At 42.3% G+C, this 19,345-nt stretch overlaps 1 protein-coding gene across 1 annotated transcript in view; it reads right to left on the reverse strand.

The window, feature by feature from the left end:
• DCAF1 (DDB1 and CUL4 associated factor 1) overlaps nucleotides 1–19,345 on the reverse strand; it is a 50,148-nt gene that overhangs the window by 17,596 nt on the left and 13,207 nt on the right. Inside the window, exons 5-19 of the mRNA XM_058031924.1 lie at nucleotides 18,636–18,749; nucleotides 16,801–16,938; nucleotides 15,487–15,990; nucleotides 14,252–14,353; nucleotides 12,901–13,059; nucleotides 11,437–11,616; nucleotides 10,019–10,228; nucleotides 8,633–8,802; nucleotides 7,337–7,461; nucleotides 5,003–6,263; nucleotides 3,919–4,117; nucleotides 3,151–3,233; nucleotides 2,296–2,380; nucleotides 704–937; nucleotides 73–166 (exon numbers count right to left, since the gene is read on the reverse strand). Of these exons, the coding sequence (XP_057887907.1) occupies nucleotides 73–166; nucleotides 704–937; nucleotides 2,296–2,380; nucleotides 3,151–3,233; nucleotides 3,919–4,117; nucleotides 5,003–6,263; nucleotides 7,337–7,461; nucleotides 8,633–8,802; nucleotides 10,019–10,228; nucleotides 11,437–11,616; nucleotides 12,901–13,059; nucleotides 14,252–14,353; nucleotides 15,487–15,990; nucleotides 16,801–16,938; nucleotides 18,636–18,749 (3,658 nt within the window). The remainder of the gene's footprint in view (nucleotides 1–72; nucleotides 167–703; nucleotides 938–2,295; nucleotides 2,381–3,150; nucleotides 3,234–3,918; nucleotides 4,118–5,002; nucleotides 6,264–7,336; nucleotides 7,462–8,632; nucleotides 8,803–10,018; nucleotides 10,229–11,436; nucleotides 11,617–12,900; nucleotides 13,060–14,251; nucleotides 14,354–15,486; nucleotides 15,991–16,800; nucleotides 16,939–18,635; nucleotides 18,750–19,345) is intronic.

Consider the following 19,345-nt stretch of genomic DNA (forward strand, 5'->3'; position numbering starts at 1 on the left):
TTTCACTGAACAAGCAGCCACTTATCTCACAGGAGGTGACCCAGGAGAGTTATGGAAGGGGAGAAGTCCTACCTCCATACATCACTGTGCCAGTATAGTTGAAGACCACACGGCACTGATCCAGTGCAGGTACTGTGTGTAACAAATGGAAAGTTCGGAGGTCCCACTGAAAAAGCACAGGCTAAGGAGCAACAAACAAACAAAAATTTCTATTTCCTTTTCAATTGAGTGATAAAGAACTGGCTAACTGCATTCAAAAAACCTCATTGCATCTGTCTTGCAAATATGATTAAAGCAGGGGTGGACACTTGCTCTACAATCCATTCCATGTGCTCAAAATAAGAAAGCTCTTACTCAAAATGCCATTGCCAGACATGAGAAGTGACTGCAGTACCTTCAAGGCTGCTCTCGATAAAACATAGGAAGAGAGCTGAGGTGCTATGGAGTGTTATCAGAGAAGAAAATCTCTCTTGTTCTCTCTCTGTATTAAGTATTTTCTCCAGACTGCATCAGAGGCAAATCTAGATTTAAATTAGCTACCTAACAGTCCCTACTCTTCCTTGATTCACAGGTAGAAGCTCCTGTTACCACATGGAACAAGTAGCACAGAAGACCATGAATACAACTCTGCAAACAGCCACTTGTTCATCCATAGCAGCTCTTGAGCTCCCAGTACCAGCTAGCACAGTGGCCCAAAGGATACAATTTCAGTGTTGACAATGACCTCCAGCCCATTGGGATGGAAAACACCACTGATAGTCATGTTGAATTTGTCAAACTTGTGGATGGCTTGTGCTGATCTGACATCCCAGAGGACACCATCATTTAGGACAAGGTCATCAGTGGGGTTAAAGGTGGCACAGTTCTTCTTGTAGTTGTTGGCAAGATCTGGGTTAAACAGAGTCAATAGCTTGTTGCCAGTCTGAATATCATAGATCTTTTAGATTAAAAAGAAAAAGAAAGATTAGTCACAATTTGTAATATACCTGTGCCTAAAATCTTCCCATTCCCCTTCCTAGATTGCTTACAGAACCACCCCATTCTCCATTTCATTTTTGCATTTCAGGTGACAGCATTCCTTAAATAACCTTTCCTACCAGCCCTTTTATAGTTTTTCACAGCTGGAACCAAGCCTCACAACAAGTTTTGGCCAGTGCTTGGCTTACTGCAGGTTCACTGACACATTTCACTACAATCAGGATGAGTTCCAAATAAAATAACCTCACTATGAGGAGTGGACTGGGAAGCTGCAATCACAAGGTACCACTTAGCCAGAAACTATTTCAGAAATGGAACTGCTTTCAGAGCAGATGGTATTTACAAACATTAAAACTCCAAAGCACACAGTGAGGGGGGAAAAAAGCCAGAAACTATAGAAAATGAGTTAAAATTCCTGGCATTTACATAGAAAAGCAAATTTGAGCTTTGGCACAAGAAACTTTTGGAATATAAAAAGGCCTTTAAACTAGTACAAAGGGTTTGTGATCATGTCCTCAGATAAATCTCATCTGTAACATCCCTCAGAGCCTAGCTCTTGTTCAAACTTACAGAGGAAAATATTCTCTAGAACTGGAAAACAAATCCATTTACCAGATAAATACAATAAACAAACTTCTAGCTAAATCCAAGTTAAAACTGGGCAGGAATAGAGTTTAATTAAACAAATCAGAGTAACATGTGAAATTATAAATCATTTGAATAAGTTATATTTCATGGAAATTTTTTATACAAATTTTCTTTTAATAGAGACAGGGCCTAAACAAATGCAAATTAGCACTGCAAAGCAGCAGAAGGTCTCTGAAGTCTTGTCTGTCCACCTTGCAGGAATTCATGCAAAGCACTACAATACTCTCTGAAGATACAGTGCTAAAGTTAAATTACCCAAAAGTAGGCTGCAAATTTGTCGGGGGCAGAAGGAGGACATTTCTAATAGGTCATTTCCACAGCTGTTAACTGAGCTACTGTTTACAGTGGAACTTGATTATTATTACTAAAGAGCAACACTAAGAAAGCATCTTCAGAGGAAAAAAAAATCCCGCATGATCTCTCTCAAATGAATAAAACAAAGCAGACTCTAAAATTGCCCAGGATCCTTGCCCAGAGGCAACACACTGCTTGGGATGGTCAAGTTCATACCCTCAGGAACAAGGAGAAGTTACTTGACACTTTCAAAGCTTTCCTCTGAAGCTCATCAGCTATACAGAGCATCAAAGCACTCACATCAATTAACAGCCATCCTATGGAGAATTATATTTCTGCCAGAGCTTCACAGCCATCAGCTTTCCTGGTACTTACATGTGCAATGTCTCCCTTTGTGCCAATGACCCTGTCCTGAGAGTGCTTGCTGAACTCCACATAGTGGTCATCAGGGAAGGAATGCCTGCAGATACAGCCAGTAAAGAAGTCAAGGAATTGCAGATTCTACATGACCCAAACAACCCCAACATCTCCAGCACAGGTTTCAACAAGAGAGAAAAGATGTAGAAAACCCTCTCCTTTACCACTGATCACATCATCCTGCAGTAACAAATTCAGATCTGCCATCAACAGAGCCTGCCACAAATGCAACACTTTGGAGAAGTCAGCAGTGAATTATGGACATTGACACATGCACCTTAGGGAGTCAAACCTTTCCTCTGAAGAAAAGCCTGACCCCATGCAGGTTACACCAAAACAGTTGTTTGCAACTAAAGTAGACAACAATCAAACCTTTTAAAATGAAGAGTTTTGCACACACTTTTTTATGGGAAGGAACAGTTGTAAATACTGCAATAGATTTTAAAGTTTGCAGTCCAGGTCTGACAATTGCACCATGCAAACCACCATGCTAGTCAAATTCTGAACTGGATACAGAAAGATCAACAAGGTAATTTACAAACATGAGAATATAAACACAAACATGTTTCTTTGCCCTCAGGAGTAACAGTGACTTTAGTGATATATCTTGTATGAAACAGGACTTCAGGTAGAACTTAGAATTTGCTCTCTACCAAATAAAATAGGGTAATGACCAACATAGGAAAGGGACCACATTTTATTTTTCACAAGAGACATTTTGAGGTCTGTGCTATTCTGTTTAAGAGTTCATTCCTGTATCAAATGATTCTTTCAACTGCAGCACACCCCATAACTGAATAAGAGTGTACCTACTTCATATCAAAGACAGACTTCATTCCCCACAACGCAGACAGAGGCTGGCTCCATGTAGCAGATGTCAGCAATAAAGATCCATCCTGAGTTTCCAGATAGGCACAGAGGAAAAGAAAAAAACACCAGGGAAAACAGAGGTTATCATTTTACCTGTACACTTTTAACTTACAAGATCAATTTGGAAACTGCAGAGCAGACACTTTTGTGCTTAATACTACTCCTATAGGAATAAAATCCAAGTATCTAACACTGTGTATAACAAAGAGCCCAAAGTAGACAAAGTTTACAGGTAAGAATAGGAACAATCTATGATGTTAACAGCAGATAAAATCAGGATAATCCATGGCTGAACTCTGATGCCCTGTGAGGGGAGTCCACTCTGCTTATAATCTTTTCTTTCTTCCTAGAATGATCTCCTGAAAGGTTTCTTTCTCCAGCAAATATATATAAACTCTGATATCTTATCTCACACATAAATAAATGTGTAATAGTGAGTCTAAGCATTTTTCCACTTGCAGACACATATATTAATTTCTTAAGAAAGCATACAGCCACTGTGTATCTTCTTTACTATATTGGGAAGAAAAAGCCTTAAATGTAGAACTCGTAAGAGTGGCAACATGCAACTATTAAAAGTACTTCATCAACAGGCACTGCAGGCCAGCCAGTGGGTGCACTTCAGATGTACAAACCCAGATGGGCCCAAAACATGCCAGGGCTCAGGCAGTGAGAACTGCTGAAGATCAGAACAGGTCTGTGGCTCCTTACCCGGGATGGCTCAAGGTGCGTGATGGCAGAGTTATGGCAGTTGTAACTGGCCTCCTCCTGTCCACTGAACACGTTATAGAGCTTCAGCTGCCCCGTGCAAGTACCCAGCATTAGGAATCGTTCTCTTGCAGAAAATGCACAACAGGTAAAGCCACTCTCATCCTCATTTGCTTCCCTGAACACAGAAATTGGACGGAACCTAGAGAAGGCAAAAACACATGGGTAACCCAAAGGAGAGAAGCAAAACTGAAATGCTGTGTGATATTAAATAAAGCCCTTAAAGATTACACAGGTACAAGTTATAACTTTCTCTAGAGTAAGCCAAGTATCAGTTTGAAGACTAGTGCTTGAGTATTACAACAGTGTTTGCAATCTTTCAGGGTTTGTTTTCCACTATGTGGTACTTCTGTTAAAGCACATCATTAAGCTGAAGCACTTGGACTCCATCTTCAAAGCTGGATTGATGGAAAACCTGTAATGTCAACACCTGGGTAAATACAGAAAGCCAGCAAAAAAATTCCTAACAGTTCTGAAACGCTTAGCACAAGAGGATGTCACATGAGCTAAACAACATCCTGGCATCATAACTTCCCACAGTGACACTGCTTTCACTGTGAAGACGCCCTCGTGAACGTGTCACCTTTGTTTTAATAAACTTTACATCACCTTCCAGTTTAACCTCAGGAAAGGCCACTGGTGGTGCTGGTGATTCAGTTGCAGGAAGAAAATACAGATTTCACTGTCCTGCATCTGTCAGCCAACCATCCTCAAGGCTATGTTACATTCTCATAGAATTGGTGCTGCATACTCACCTTCCGAAGGAGAACAAAGAGCTACCAGCTTCATTAGTCAATGTTGCTACTGAAAATAAAGTGTGCTTTGTGTACTAAGGGTCAGCACTAAGGACAAGACAAAGAGAACGACTACTAAAAATGCCTTTCAAGGATCTCTCACTGTCACGGTGAACGAAAATTCTTTTGTCTCTAAGGATACTCCACCGTGGGACTGCACAGCCTGAATCCAGGTAAGGCTTTTGGCACAGGGTACATCCTGAGAGAGATCACAACACAGTTTTCTTCCTTACCTGCTAAATATAAGGTGTCTATCAAAGCAGCCACCATCCACCCCTCCGTACTTCGGAAAGGCCGCCCTGCGGGTCAGCCGTGAGGTAAAGTTAGTGGGCGCCTGGCGCCTCTGTTTTGGCTCAGGACACTGGTGGGGAGTAAAGAGAGAGAAAGGGGGACAGGTGGCAACAGGGTTTTTGCAGCGGGCGTGCTGCTCCCTAAGGTACTCTGTGATTATACTGTCCAGCGTGGGTGGGGAAGGAAGGTGTCTGTCCAGCTGCTTTTTGATAGCTGGGCTCTGGCTGTAGGCGCCATGGTCCGATTTTTGTCGCAACACTCTGATTTTCCTGCCGTTGCAGGGAGACGGCCTCTCCCTGACAAAGCTAATCCTGCCAATCAGAGGAGAGCTGCTGGCGTAAGAAGGGCCTGGAAGGGCAGGTGGACCTTGGGATGCAGACGGCCTTGCCTGAGCATGGACAGAGGTGGCAGTGGAACCTACAGCAGTGTGGCTACTCAAACGGGCTGAGATGCCGTTAGCTATGCGAGGAGTGCGAGGCAGAGTCACCGGAGAGGCAGCGGCTGCAACAGGGGTGAAGGCAGAAGAGTGGGATGCTGCAGTCATGGGCAGGTCAGCCTCTTTCGTAAGGACAGACGCCGTTTCCCCGAGGCCCTTTGAGATGAGGTGGTTCCGAATCAGCAGCAGCAGCTCCTTCTCAGGAAAAGTGATCCTGGACTGGGCCACCACGTCGGCCTTCTGCAGGCGTGCCAGCGAGACGTCGGTGCCGATGAGCAGCGGCTTCCCCGAGACGCGCTCGATGAGCTCGGCCGCGTACTTGCAGAACTTGACGTGCTCGCTGCGCTTGTCCTGCAGCACCGGCTCCTTCATCAGCTGCTGGATCTGGCAGCTGCTGAACAGGGGCAGCTTGCTGATGATCTGCCGGACGGTGCTGCTGCGCGACAGCCCCACCAGGGCTTTGCAGGCCAGGGCCCGGATCTGATCTGCGTCGGTGATCGGCATCTTCACAGACAGCAGCGACAGCAGCACCTTGATGCCGTTGTTGGACTGCACCACATTCCACATCTTGGCCAACGTGTGCTCGCTGCTCTTGGGGGCCTGAGGGAGCTTTCGACGAGGAGTCCCAGAGATGAATTTCCCGATGCTGGAGATCCGATTATCTGGGCCGCACACGCAATTGATGATGATCTGAAGGGCTGATTTCTGAATCTCAGCATCGTGGATGAAAAACTCACCCTCAGCAACCCCAAGGATGATACTAATACCTAGTGAGGGAAAAAAATAGTTTCTTTATTACTCTAACATGTATCTCACACAAGTTGATCAGACAAGTAAAGGAGTCTTCCAGCGAATTTGAAGAAAATAGGTACTTCCCTTAATTCCAGAAATTCCTGAAGTTCTGCTAACTAGTCTAAGACATATTCTTCTACCTCCCTAGCAAAATATTCTCCTGCCCTGCTGGTACTCCACATCATCACCAGTACGTAATGTCACACAAACTCTTAGATGTGGTGATCAAGCACAGGCCAGTATCTGGACAGAGCAAGATGCACAGACATGCTCTGATTGCTACTGCATAGAGCAACCCTTGTACAAACACCAACAAAGTAAATACTAAGAGGAAGGAAGGGGACCAAGTCATTGAGGACAAAATAATCATATCACAACTTCCAAAGGAATCAGGCAGAAAAGAAACTTTAGGGCGACTATTTTCCCCCACAGAATTCCTGTTAGTTTCACATCTGCTTCAGAATATCAAAACCCTCACAGAATTGCTGTTTGCCTAGGACATTTAGTGCAAAAGGAATTGTCTTTTGCCTATATCTAGTATTGCGTCTGCCTTTATTTTTATTTTCTTATAAAGAAAAGTGAGGCCCCAGTTAAAGTAGAAGCCTTGGATCTGATCCAGGCACATCTCAGTCATTTATATGCTGAACCTGGAGGTAACCAGGTAGAGCATAATTCACACAGCAATAATTGTTCCTCTCCCTTACTCCCAGATGTCATATCCTCAGGAGACCTAAATTTCTGACAAACTGAGGAAACCTAATAGTCCCATTACAAAAGTATATTTGCCTCCACCTGTATTTAATGAGCTCTTGAAAACAAGCGCAAGAGAAAGACCTGCCTCTAAATTTGTAACCCAACCTCAGTGCTAATCATGACACAATTTTAACCACAGTGCACTCTCCCATTTATTTGCATCCTTGACAGTAACTCTGACTACATTAATTACTTTAACCCTTGTCTCACTGCAGGTGAGGAACAGCCAGCCAAAACCCATGTAGCAGGAGACAACTGAAAAATGTCTAAGTCATTAGGACCATATTCTGCTTACCCACAGTGGAAACAGTAGACCCAGCTTCATCTAACACATCCACAGGTTCTGCCAGTTGCAACTGGATTTTAGGTACTACAGTCAGGATGGCCAGCACATCCAAAGCATATCGTACCGTGTCATTCCTGCAAGACAGCAACAGATGGACTTCTTAGAATTGCATGTACAGAGTTGTTTCAATAGCATAAAATAGTGTTCCATTTACTCTACTCCAAGAAATGGAAGCAAATCAGTCACATCTGCTGCATTTGATGGTGCCTTTTGATTTTAGAATGAAAAGGGCTGGTCTCCATAGAAGGCAGTGCTCACATGCACACCACTGCCTGCAGTCTGCCAGCATTTATCCCACATGGCTCACAGGCTCCTAAAAGCATGGTAATTCTATATTTATAAAAATAAGAATGTTAGGACTTACTAAAGAAACCATTCTAAATTAAGCTGCTAAATTTAATCTAACTCTACATCTTAGCAGGGAAACAGTGCTATCAAAAATACTCTGTCACCAGTTAACTAGCAAGGAAGTTTATCTTAAATCAAGAGAAACTGTTCAGCAGTAAACCAGACAACTCTGATAGTCAAAAAGACACCAACTTAGGCTCCAGCTTAAGGAAGATGCAGGATTGTGGAAGATGAAAAGGGATGTTCAGCAAGAGGTGAGAGAGCAGAAAAATGCAAAAAAGAGGAGATTTTTAACCTGTGTGGAAAGGTAGGAGTTAACCCAGAGAGCAATTAGGAAACAGCTGCAGAAGGAAAGAAACAGGAGAACACAAACTACCCAGGCAGGAGAGTGCAACCTGAGAGTGGGAGGGAGGCAGGGAACTGCAGAAGCAAAAACAGATTTCAAAGGCTTTCAATTTAAGTTAGGCAAGGAGCTCCTGTAGGCAGCAGAAATAAGAAGGGAGTCCTGGCCCACCTCATTCCAGGATTAAGGTACACCTTGATTTCACCTTCTTCTTGGATCATTTTCTAGTCTTTCTCTTAACAAAAAGGTAAACAAATGTTGAGACAGCTAGAAAGAGGCACAGAGTTGTGATGAAGCTTTTCTGAGAAATCAGTGTCATACTAATCAAAGGCCTGAGGGATTTTGGCTCTTCAGAAATTTCTTGACATCCCTCCCTCTACCTTACAATTTTAGTCCTGCTTTCCCCAGAGTTAGCTTTGATAAGCACTGTGTGGCCACAGCACAGGCCCTAACAGCACTAACCAGCACGTGCCTGTTTTAAACAATATCAGGGTAGAAAATCTGGAAATGTAATGTCCTGCCTATCAAACAGAGCACTACAGCAAAGAGCTCACCTTGCATAGTACGTCTTCCAGTTGCAGGCAATGGAAATGAGCTGAAGCATGAGCTGGACACAAGACAGCTTGAGAAAAACCTCTGCTGGCTCCCAGTAAAGCTGTGCTGGACCATACTCGATCAGGAACTCCATCATCTCCACAATCTGCTCATGAGTATAGGAGCAGGCCTGCAGGGTCCAAGGGACACCATTACATCACAAGGGTTACAAATTTGCACATCAAATCCCTCACTGCTGGGATTTAACTGAAAACTGCATCTGTAAGATTAGACTACTCTGTGTCTTGCAGATTAAGTATTTGCTTTCTGGTTTATTCCCCAGTTACAAAAGAATATAGCAACTGTCACTATAATACACAATAATAAGCTTAAGGATAATATCCTTAAAGTTTCTTTACAGTCTCAGAAAGCTAAGGCAAATTTAAGAAGAAAAGTTACATTAAATTACAATTCTACTCTGCTTTTAAGCTACTAATCTAGTAGTTACTACACCATCATTCAATATACATTTATGCTAAAATACTAAAAAGGTTGCAAAAAATATTCAATTACAGTTTCTAAGTGTTGACTATAAAGCATACTGAATTTTAAAAAATTCCTAGAAAGTCTGCCTTTCAATATTTTTAATTACACGAGAAAGCAACATTTTATATACATTTTTAGTTACAGAACAAAAGTGATTTCTGCAGAAGCAAAAGCTCCCTTATATTTTCTTACTTCAGTTCCTCCAGAGAACTATCATAAATTAAATCAGGAACCACAGATGAATGTACTTTCTCAAAACCAGCAGCCCTACAATCTAGTTTTATAAAAACCTAACAAACAAACAAACCCCAAAAAAATCAACAAAACCAGCTTTGCAGGGAGAAATCAGGGAAAAAAAAATCATGGCCAAGACTATGATTATTATCTATCTGAATCTCATGGGTCATTTCTAAAAACAGTGGTGTTCAAAAGACATTTCAGTTATCATTATCAAATTAAAGGTATTTCTGAGTTTTTCAGCATTAAGGACCTCTATACATGTACAAATTTTGTTCTTTCAGAGATTCACAGCACAGAAAATACAAATATCAAATACAAACAAATATTTGATATTTGTATCAAATACAAATACCAAAAACAACCTGCCTCTGAGTTTCTGAGAGATGGAAAGGGAACCACAGCACATGAGCAGGAACCCTCATCAAATGTCATTCAGACAAGCCTCTGTATTTCCCTATTACAATGCCATTCCACACGACAGGAAAAAGGTACAAATAAAACAACTGCAGCCTGCCTAGTTATTGCACTGGCTTCAAAGGGATCTGCACGTCTGCAGCTTGGATTCAACTAAGAAATGCAACAACCTGGTGAAAAGCTGAAGCCTGCCATGTGCTCCTCACCTTGTAGGGGGGCTGTGGGTGGACCAGGATGCCGCCCTCGGTGCGCTGCAGCGACTGCTTCACCTGCTCCAGTTTGATGGCAAGGTGCGCCTCGAAGTAGCGGCGCAGCGCCATGCAGGTGTGCTTCCCCGTCTGCCGGCTGGCAAAGATCTCATCATCGCTCAGCAGGGCTCCTTGGTCTTCCAGGTTTAAGATCTCCAGAGTGCTTATCTTCAGAAAGAAGTTGGGTATGGGAAAAAATGGTTCATCAGCTCAGTCTTCAGGAAAGAAAAGCATCTACAACTCTCAGCTGCTCTCACACCAAACTCTAACACTGTCTTTGCTGTACAGGACATAGAAGCACACTGAGAGCTGAGAAAGGCTGTCTGAACAGAAAAGGGTCTTTGTGTGGGTAAACAGCCAAAACTGAACCATGCCCTCTCCTTCACTATCCATGAAGACAGAAATCACAGGATCACAGAATGAACTAGGTTGGAAAAGACCTTTGAGATCATCAGCTCCAACCTATGACCTAACACCTCCTCATCAACTAAACCATGGCACTGAGTGCCACATCCAGTCTTTTTTTCAAACATGTCCAGAGACATGTTTCCCCTCCCTGGGCAGACAATTCCAGTGCCCAATCACTCTTTCAATGAATTTTTTTCTGATGTCCAACCTAAATGTCTTATGGCACAGCTTAAGACTGCGTTCTGCTCTCATTCTGTCACTCACTGCCTGGGAGATGAGACCGACCCCCACCTGACTAGGTAGTTGTAGAGAGTGACAAGGTCACCCCTGAGCCTCCTTTTTTCCCTTTTTTCCAGGCTAAAGAAGTTACATCAGTGTAGGTCTTGAGGCAGTGTTGTGCTCAGTACTCTTAAGCAAAATATGGCACCACAAGGTGTGCTGGCACCCTGCAGCACTAATGCCCCTGAGTCAGACAGGGCCCAAGCTGCAGGAGTGCACAGCCACACCCTGCAGGCATTGCAGCTTTTCTACATGAACAATGTCTTGAAGTTGTGCCCAGAAGGTAGTACAGTTCCTGCAGCATGCACACAGCCATTCCTCTCCTGGAACAAGGCTGCACTGATCCACATCCAACAGGGTGCACATCTATGTGGAGTGGCAACAAACATCTGGACTACCACTAAGCCACCACTGTTTGAATGAGTATTGCTTAACCCAGGAGTTGCACAAAAAAGCTCCCAAAGGGTATTAAGTCTCTAGACAATAATCATAATAATAAAAATAATAAAGATAAAAGGATGTATGCAAGTGTTGCTTAGAAAACTCAACCCACCCCTCCATCTCTTGGGAACTGAGGAGGAAGAACTCCAAACAAAACCAAACAAAAGAACAAAACTCTACACAGTTGCATTTACAGGGTGCAAAACCTGCCACTAAGCCCCTGTCCCCTAAAAAGCCACAGTCCTTACCAGGTTCACCAGGCGCCGCAGCCCATCGTGCCTATCAAAGAGCTCCAGCACAGCACGGAAGGAGAAGCAGATGGAGAAGAACATGGTGGCATGGCAGCAGCCCGAGGCATGGGAGCACTCCATCAGCCACAAGGTGTAGTTCACCACATCTGAAAGCACATTGTGGGGGTGCATGCACACCTGGAAAGCAAAAGAACATTCTTGATGAAGACTTCAAACAGATCGCTTAAGAGATTTGGTCCAAGGAGAATGAATACTCTTTGAGAAGCAGAGGACAAGTATCAGCTATTCTCAGCTTGACTTCAGACATCTGACATGAAATAAGAAGTCTCATTTCCAGACCGGTAAAAAAAGCTGCTGACTAATAAAGACTAATAAAGAGTATGATTTGGCAATGTAGGACTAGAAACTGGCCATTCCCAGAGTAAAACACAATGAATACAGCAGCCTTAGTGTAGTATGATTCCAGTCCTTCTCCATACCATTTCCACATATCCAAAGAATGCTTTGCTAGAGGCAGACAGGTTTCCACTGAAGAAACACAAATTCTGCTCAGTGAAACCAAGTACCATAATCTATGTTAAGGTACTACCAAACTCTAGCAGCACTGAAGCTTAGGGGAACTGCAAGGATTGTCAAATCCAAGTCTAAAGCCTGACTTTTCTCTGGAAACAGACAACTGAGCTGGTCTTTTCCTGTTTTCAGGCTGTGCCTCCAAGATGTGCAGACCATACACTCAGAACTGCACTTCTGCATTTGTCTATTTACTTCCACTGAGGAGGAACTGGGAACCCTCTGTCAGGGTCAGTGACAAGAGGAACTGAAGTGCTGGCACCAGCTGCTGTGTGCCAAGTTAGCAGAGTTTTCCATCTCTTCTCTGCTGGTGTTGGATACACTCAAAGAATCCAGTGCTACCAGCTTCAGACCTGAGGTCTGGCATGGACTACCTGACAAATGACTGTACCCTGAAGGTAGCTTCCTCTGAAATCCAAAATGTACCACAGACACCTCCTCTACCTGGTATCTGAATATACTGGGGATAACATCTGGCAGAACATCTGGAACCATCCATGGAGAAAAACAATCTCAGGTGTAGTAGTCCATTGGAACAGACAGGAAAAGAAAGGCAAATGAGGATGAAGGAGTTTTCTGTTGGGATTTTGTGAGGGAAAGAATAGAATGAAAAGGGTGATTAAAGTATTAAGACAATGCTGACAAGGTCTTCAGTTAATTCCCTAGGAACTGAAATCCACACCCTTAAAACAAAACACTGTTATTCATATATACACCTTGAAACAATACACTATTATTCATACACCTCCTAAAGCCTCTGCATATATCAATTAACCATCCATATAAATTTGCTTTTAAGCTTAGAAGATGCTTATTCAGTGTCTGAACACAGGTAGAAACACTGAGAAATTATGGGAATGACTGCAGTTACAGCACAAGAACAGCTCTTACCCTCTCCATAGCATCTTGATTGTATGACAAGTAATACAAACACATGGACACTCCTGTGGCTGCCATGGAAGGACGAGGAATCTCCAGCAACTTCTGCACTCCTCCATGAGCAACAAACTCTGTAGCAAACTTGTTGTGCAGCAGCAATGATGCCAAATGCTAAGGAATCATAAAAGCAGATTAGACTAGGATTCTTGAAACTGCCATCAGTTGCATCCCCACCCCATAGAAAAACAGACAGCAGAAAAAGTAACTGCTCTGTGCTTTGTGCACCTCACTTCCTCCTCCCATTACATTTAACCCACAATGCAGTATTTATCCCAATAACAAAACCAAAAGAGGCACTACCATTTTTTTACACATTTTGCAAAAAAAAAAAATACTAGAAAAGCAGAGCAACTCAGAAATTATCCAACAGGCCACCTTAAGGTCTTTTTATTGTCTTCAAATTCACTCACTTTGTATTATCACTACTAACTATTTAAATTTCCATTCATATATTGATTATGACATCTTGCTGATGGAAGGAATTTTACAAAATGAGGTGTAAAGACAGTTAAAGGGAAGCCTGCAGCTGCACTGCTTTTCTGTATTACCCACACCTTAAGAGCAAACAGTAAGAGCCACTGTACACCCCACTCTACTCCCAGCTGAAGTAACCAACAGCTACTGTAGGAACACTGCTCCTTCAAAATAAATTCTCAGGCAAATGACAAAGATACAGAGAGGAAGACTCTGGAGGATCAGAGGCAGAGAAGTTATTGTGAAAGAGGGAAAGAATGCACAGAAGAGTTTAACTTGTGCTGCTGCACTGCAGGTTTGGCTTGAGTAAGGTTATTTTGTGTGGCTTTTTACCTTGGGGAGGTAACCCTAAAGACTACTCACACCAAACTAGTACTTAAACCACTGAGATCAGAGATGTCATGCTGGAGCTTCTGGGAATAAGATGTTTATGCTCCTTACCCCTCACAAGTGTCCTTTGAGATAGCAGGCAGTGGAATAACTCAGTAATGCCATCTAAGGGCAGCAGGAACACAATCATTTGACAGAAAGAGGAAATTTTATCATCTTCAAATAGGTAGCTGAAAGATGAACTTAATGGCCTTTCCTGCACAATTAAGATCTTTTTATTCCCTCATTCCTTTCCTGTTTTTTCATTTTAAGTGCTTGACACTTCAAAAATCAAAACTGCAGTACATTCAGCTTGAGTGAAAAGCACTTCCAATCCAAGGGAATGCTGCAAGACATCAGCCTAAAGAAGATGAGCACTTGCCTTTGACACATAGCAAGCATATATTCCATGTTTTTACAATATTTATGGTATATTTTATATACTTTGAAAGAAGCTTACCTTAAGGGCTTCAAAAGTGAGCAGCACATCGTTGGTTCGCTTCAAATCAATGTAGTACATCATCAGCTCCCTTGATCCCAGCTGCATAAAGATGGGGAGCAGCTGAGAAAACAAAAATGGGACACTAGCTGAATGTTTCATGGGAATTACAAGGTCTCTCTTGGTTTATACTCTCTCAAACCCCCAGTTTTCCCTTATTAGCAGATACCTGTTATGAGAGGTCAGAGGTAACCAGCTCCATCCATAGGAAGCAATAAAGGTTAACAGACCTCTTGTATTACATCTGCTGACTGCAGCAAGGTGCATGGCAGCTGCCACACGGAAATCTTAAGACTCTCCTCCAAGTGCAGCTATGGAAGACACAGATACCACCCTGGAGAGAGGCTCCACCTTCCATCTGTGCAAAGACAACTACCCAACAACTGAACAGAAAAAACAGGAGAGCAGGGCAACAGACCAAAACCCTTTGCATCATTCTTTGTAACACCTTTATGCTAGTAATTCCTATTTTTATAGCCTATTATTGCTGGCATATGAAGCAATCCAGTCTGCATGCAGGGTGTTAGGGGGTAATGGTTTCACTGGGTCTCACAGAAACAAGGCACACATGTGCACACACAACATCCACCACAAAGCAAAACTTGTGTTGCTTTGTTCTGTTACTAATTAAGGTAAACCACAAAAAAAAAAAAAAAAAAAAAAAGGAAACACTCTTTGGTAAACCTGACACAGTCACATTATTTTGTCCATTTAAGTACTACCAGTTATCAAAAGCATCTGCATAACATAGACCCTGCCACTTCTCCTCAGAGCTACTACAGAGGTTACACAAACCACTTCATTTAGAATTTCAAGTTGATTATTTCCTCAGACTTTTACTTGCAGGACTCTATTATATCCACCATAGGAAACAGGAAATGTCTGCATTTTAAACAAAGCTTCCAAGCACTAAATTTAGCAGGAACATGGGACAAAATCCCCAGGGCCATGCTCCAACTTCCAGACCACACATCTGCTAGGTTTAGGTTTGAGTATTACCCACCAAGTAATATTCAAACTAATGACTTCATCAGTTTAGAAGTCATCAACAACTCAGGAAAAGTTATCAGTCTTAATCATGACAAGAAATACCAGAGCGTGATAGAGCAGTTCTGCCAATTTCCCCCCACAATTCCACTCAGCTTTGTACAGAGAATTAGAGCACAGAGTGCTTCCTCCCACCTTCATATGCTCACCTCCTGGTACTCCCCCAAGGGAGTCAGGTACTGAAGAATCAGCCTCTGCTCTATGGCAGGAGTCAAGGGGTACAGCGTGTAATTGGTGCCAATCACCCACGGGGACATTTCTGACCAGCTGCTGTTGGACAGCTCCACAAACATCCGCTCTGGCTCCGAGGTGGAGAAGCCCAGCTTCTGCTTGGCCTTGCGGAAGCCGTCTCTTTCGTGCTGCTTCCCTGATTTGCTTCTTCTCAGTCCCCCGTCATCCAGCTTGGTAGCAGAGTTTACTCTGCTGCTGGTCTTATGACTTGAATCGAGATGAAAGGAGATCTCCATATCAGCAGAAACTTCTTCTTGCTCTCCATCTACTGTCATCTCCCCATAATCCATATCCACAGCCTCTTCATCGAGGGGCAGCAGAGGATCTGAGGGCACTTTCCGAGGACTGGGGCGCTTGTTTTCCTGTTTTGTGGTCATTTCAGTGACCTGCAACTCTCGCAGCCGACGGAGCACCAGAGCCACCTGGTTCAGAGAAGCAGCAGCACTCATGAGAATACACTCCTTGCTTTGATCATGCAACTCACCTCAGCCATATTTTTAGTTATCATCATATAACCCCTCCACAGCATACAGGTCAGAGTACGTTGCTGTGTACATTTGCCCAGAGACATAACAACTTCAAAGTGTCTGAGAGAACTCAAATCCATTTTGCTACAGCAACTCTCATTCTAAAATATCAGCACCATGTCTCCCATGTGAGAAGGAAGTAGCTGGAAAGCCATTAAGAGCAGATGAGCTATAGTGGTGCTAACAGAACCACATACCAGACTGCAGCATCCTTCCACCATCTCTGCCCAGCCTGAAATAAAGGTAACATTCCCTTTGGAAGCAGCAGCTTTGGTAAATTGCAGTTCCACAAAACCAAAGGTCATGCTTTTACTTTTAATGTTTAGAAGAGAAGTCATAGCTGTCTCCATGTTGACTCACCTTTCATTTTAAAACCTCTGTCTGGTGGGCAAACCACAATGTGCAATAGTTACAGATGTAGAGCTTCTGAAAGTTGTTCTTTAAGGAAAGTATGAATATGAGCTCATTAAAAAGTATTTGACTTCTTAGGCTTCCATTGGCATTTGGAATACAACTGCTGTTAACAGAATATCAGACTGCATGCTCCAACTCAGGCAGGAAAGGATGGAAACCATGACCCTTACAGACAGTACTACAACCACTGTAAGACTCATACATTAACCCATGAATGTGAGCTCCCCATAAATAAAAATTATAAAGAGGTAACTGTACTCCACAAAGGGAAAGTGATTGAGAGATCATTACCAACTGGGAGTTCTCATCCCTGTAATTTGCAGCAATATCCTGGTTTTCCATAGCTCCTCCCAACAGTCCTGTTGCATATGTCCTTAGTGGCTGATCAGCTTCTCGTGCCCACTTAAAGAGATTTTCAACTATGCCTTCCTAGAAGGGAGAAAACAAGAAACCAGTTCTAACAGTTACATTTCATCTTTAGTGAGGTCCCAGTGAAAGCATCTTTTGGGAAGAATTCTCTCTTATTGCAGTAATGACCAGGCTGGATTTCCCACCAAGCATGGAATGAATAAAAATACCTGCTGCAACCAAAAAAAAACCCAAAAAAACAAAATAAAACAAAACAAACAAAAAAAAAAAAAAAAAAAAAAAAAAAAAAAAACACACAAAAAAAACCCCCACCCCTAAATCTTTAAGTGGCACGAAGCTATTCCCAGGCATCAGATACCTGGATCTGCACAAATGCAAAAAGTGGCCAGGGAAATAAAAATCTCCAGCAATTTAGCAAATTTCAAATAAGCTGTGTTGAACTTATATCAAATAAAATGAAATTTGGCCAAATTTAAAACAGACAATTAGAAAGACAATGGTTTGGAATGAAAGATCAATTTGTTTCCTCTAAATTGCCACTGGATTTAGAAACATCGACAACAATTATCCTGACAGAAATCTTGCACATAATTTGAATTACAGGTACAATACAATAGAAAATCAGTGAAAAGTAATAATGAAGAGACACATTTTGACAGGAACTCAGCTCACAGATTTTTATTGCCTGTTATATACTTAAAGACAATTGCATTATTATTGCTCTTATGTAATCAAAAAAAAAAAAAAAAAAAGTCTAACTGATGTGCTGTGAAATCCCTTGGTCGCTAGAGGGCCTCTCTGTGACAAGAACAACATCCTCTTCCCAAAGCCTCCTATATAGAGGAGCCCTAAGTGCCAGAACAGAGCTCTAGATATTCTCAAGTCAAAAGGAAAAAAGTCCCTCAGTGCAAAACTTAATTTCATTTCAGTTTACAGAAAGCTTTTATCTCTGGAAATAGCTATATTCTCCTCAAATGGGGAATTACTGTTTTGGTTTTAAATTGTTTTTTGATCAAGGCTTCCCAGCCTCAGCTTTTGGACAAATCACAAAGAGCTCAAATTAAATTAAATCTTTCACAAAGGGAGCACATTATTATCTTTTATTATGCTTTAGAATTCATCTGCATATTTCCAATAGTAGAGAAATTAATTCAGAACTTTTATATACAGCACTGCCTCATTTCCAAACTTCAGAAAAATATTAATTCTTACAGACAAGGAAACTATGCCTTGAGTGAAATTCACTTTCTCCTCAATTTCCACTCTGCGTGCATTCCTTCAGAACAACTCATCTGTCAACATGTGAAGTCTGACTCAGCTGTCTATCAGAGCTCCAGATAATGCTCACAAAGCTTGTGGATTTTAGACTGCTCAGTTAAAGTATGACTTGCTTATCACTTAGCTCTAGGAAAGCTATTGCTCTGCCAGAGCTGGGGATTACTGGGCAAGTCCTCCATGTTCTGCACAGCCTGCTCCATTCACAGGCCTATAAAGCAACAATTCCCAAAACATTACATTAAATTCCAGCTCCTCTGTTTCAGTCAGTCACATCACACTTTAAAAAGCTATGAAATACCCAAGATTTTATTAATTGAACATGCCAAGAGCAAAAAGCCCCAGACCATTAGTGAGACTGAACAGATTGGCTCCCAGACACAGGATTTCAATATGGCTTTTTACTGGCTTCTCCTTTGGGAAGTCTTATTGGAGTACAAAATAAAGCAAGCTTAAAACCCAAGCTTTAGTGCAGGTGATACCTTTTCCTGGAAGACAACAGCTGTTTCCAGTCCTGGCATGATGTCCAGCAGGAGTCTGCAGGCTGCAGTGTTTAGTGGAGGTTCTCTGCTTGTCATCACATAAGCATTCACTAGCTGGAGAAGATCAGGAACAGCACAGGTTTGAAATTCAACTCTGACCAAACCCAGAGCAGTGAAAGCCTTACAGCTCCCATGGCAGGAAAATAATAAAGTAAGGAATGCCATTCTAAGCCCTGGATCTCAACATGACCAGCCTTTAGCCTGCTCCCTGAGTGCCTTGGAAGTCAAAACTACTTCTCAGAGAACCAGAGAGCCTCTGATCTGGTGTTTACTGACTAAATATCTATCTTGAACTGATCTGTAAAGACAAGTGCCTTGAAAAACTGTAACAGTACAAACATTAAAAGGTAATGAAAAAATTAACATAAGAAATTGCACATTTTTGACTGCACATGTATTTTCTTATCACTTGCAGTCTGACAGAGAGAGAGATGCAAGTAATCTGTCAGAATCCTTCCAGCAATGTGTACTGATATAGGTGTTTGCAGGCATGCAAAGGTCACAAAATTCTAGCTATTAAGTCATGTTAGAGTTTAGCAGTCCAAGTGGAAAGGCAGACTCTTGTCTCCTGATTCTCTGCCTGAGTCTTCTAGAGCCAACATGCTCTTCTGTTCCTGCAGGCAGCCCAGTAGTTCCAAGCACTCAGAAAC

Source organism: Melospiza georgiana, chromosome 11 (assembly GCF_028018845.1).
Source record: "Melospiza georgiana isolate bMelGeo1 chromosome 11, bMelGeo1.pri, whole genome shotgun sequence".
Classification (NCBI taxonomy): domain Eukaryota; kingdom Metazoa; phylum Chordata; class Aves; order Passeriformes; family Passerellidae; genus Melospiza; species Melospiza georgiana.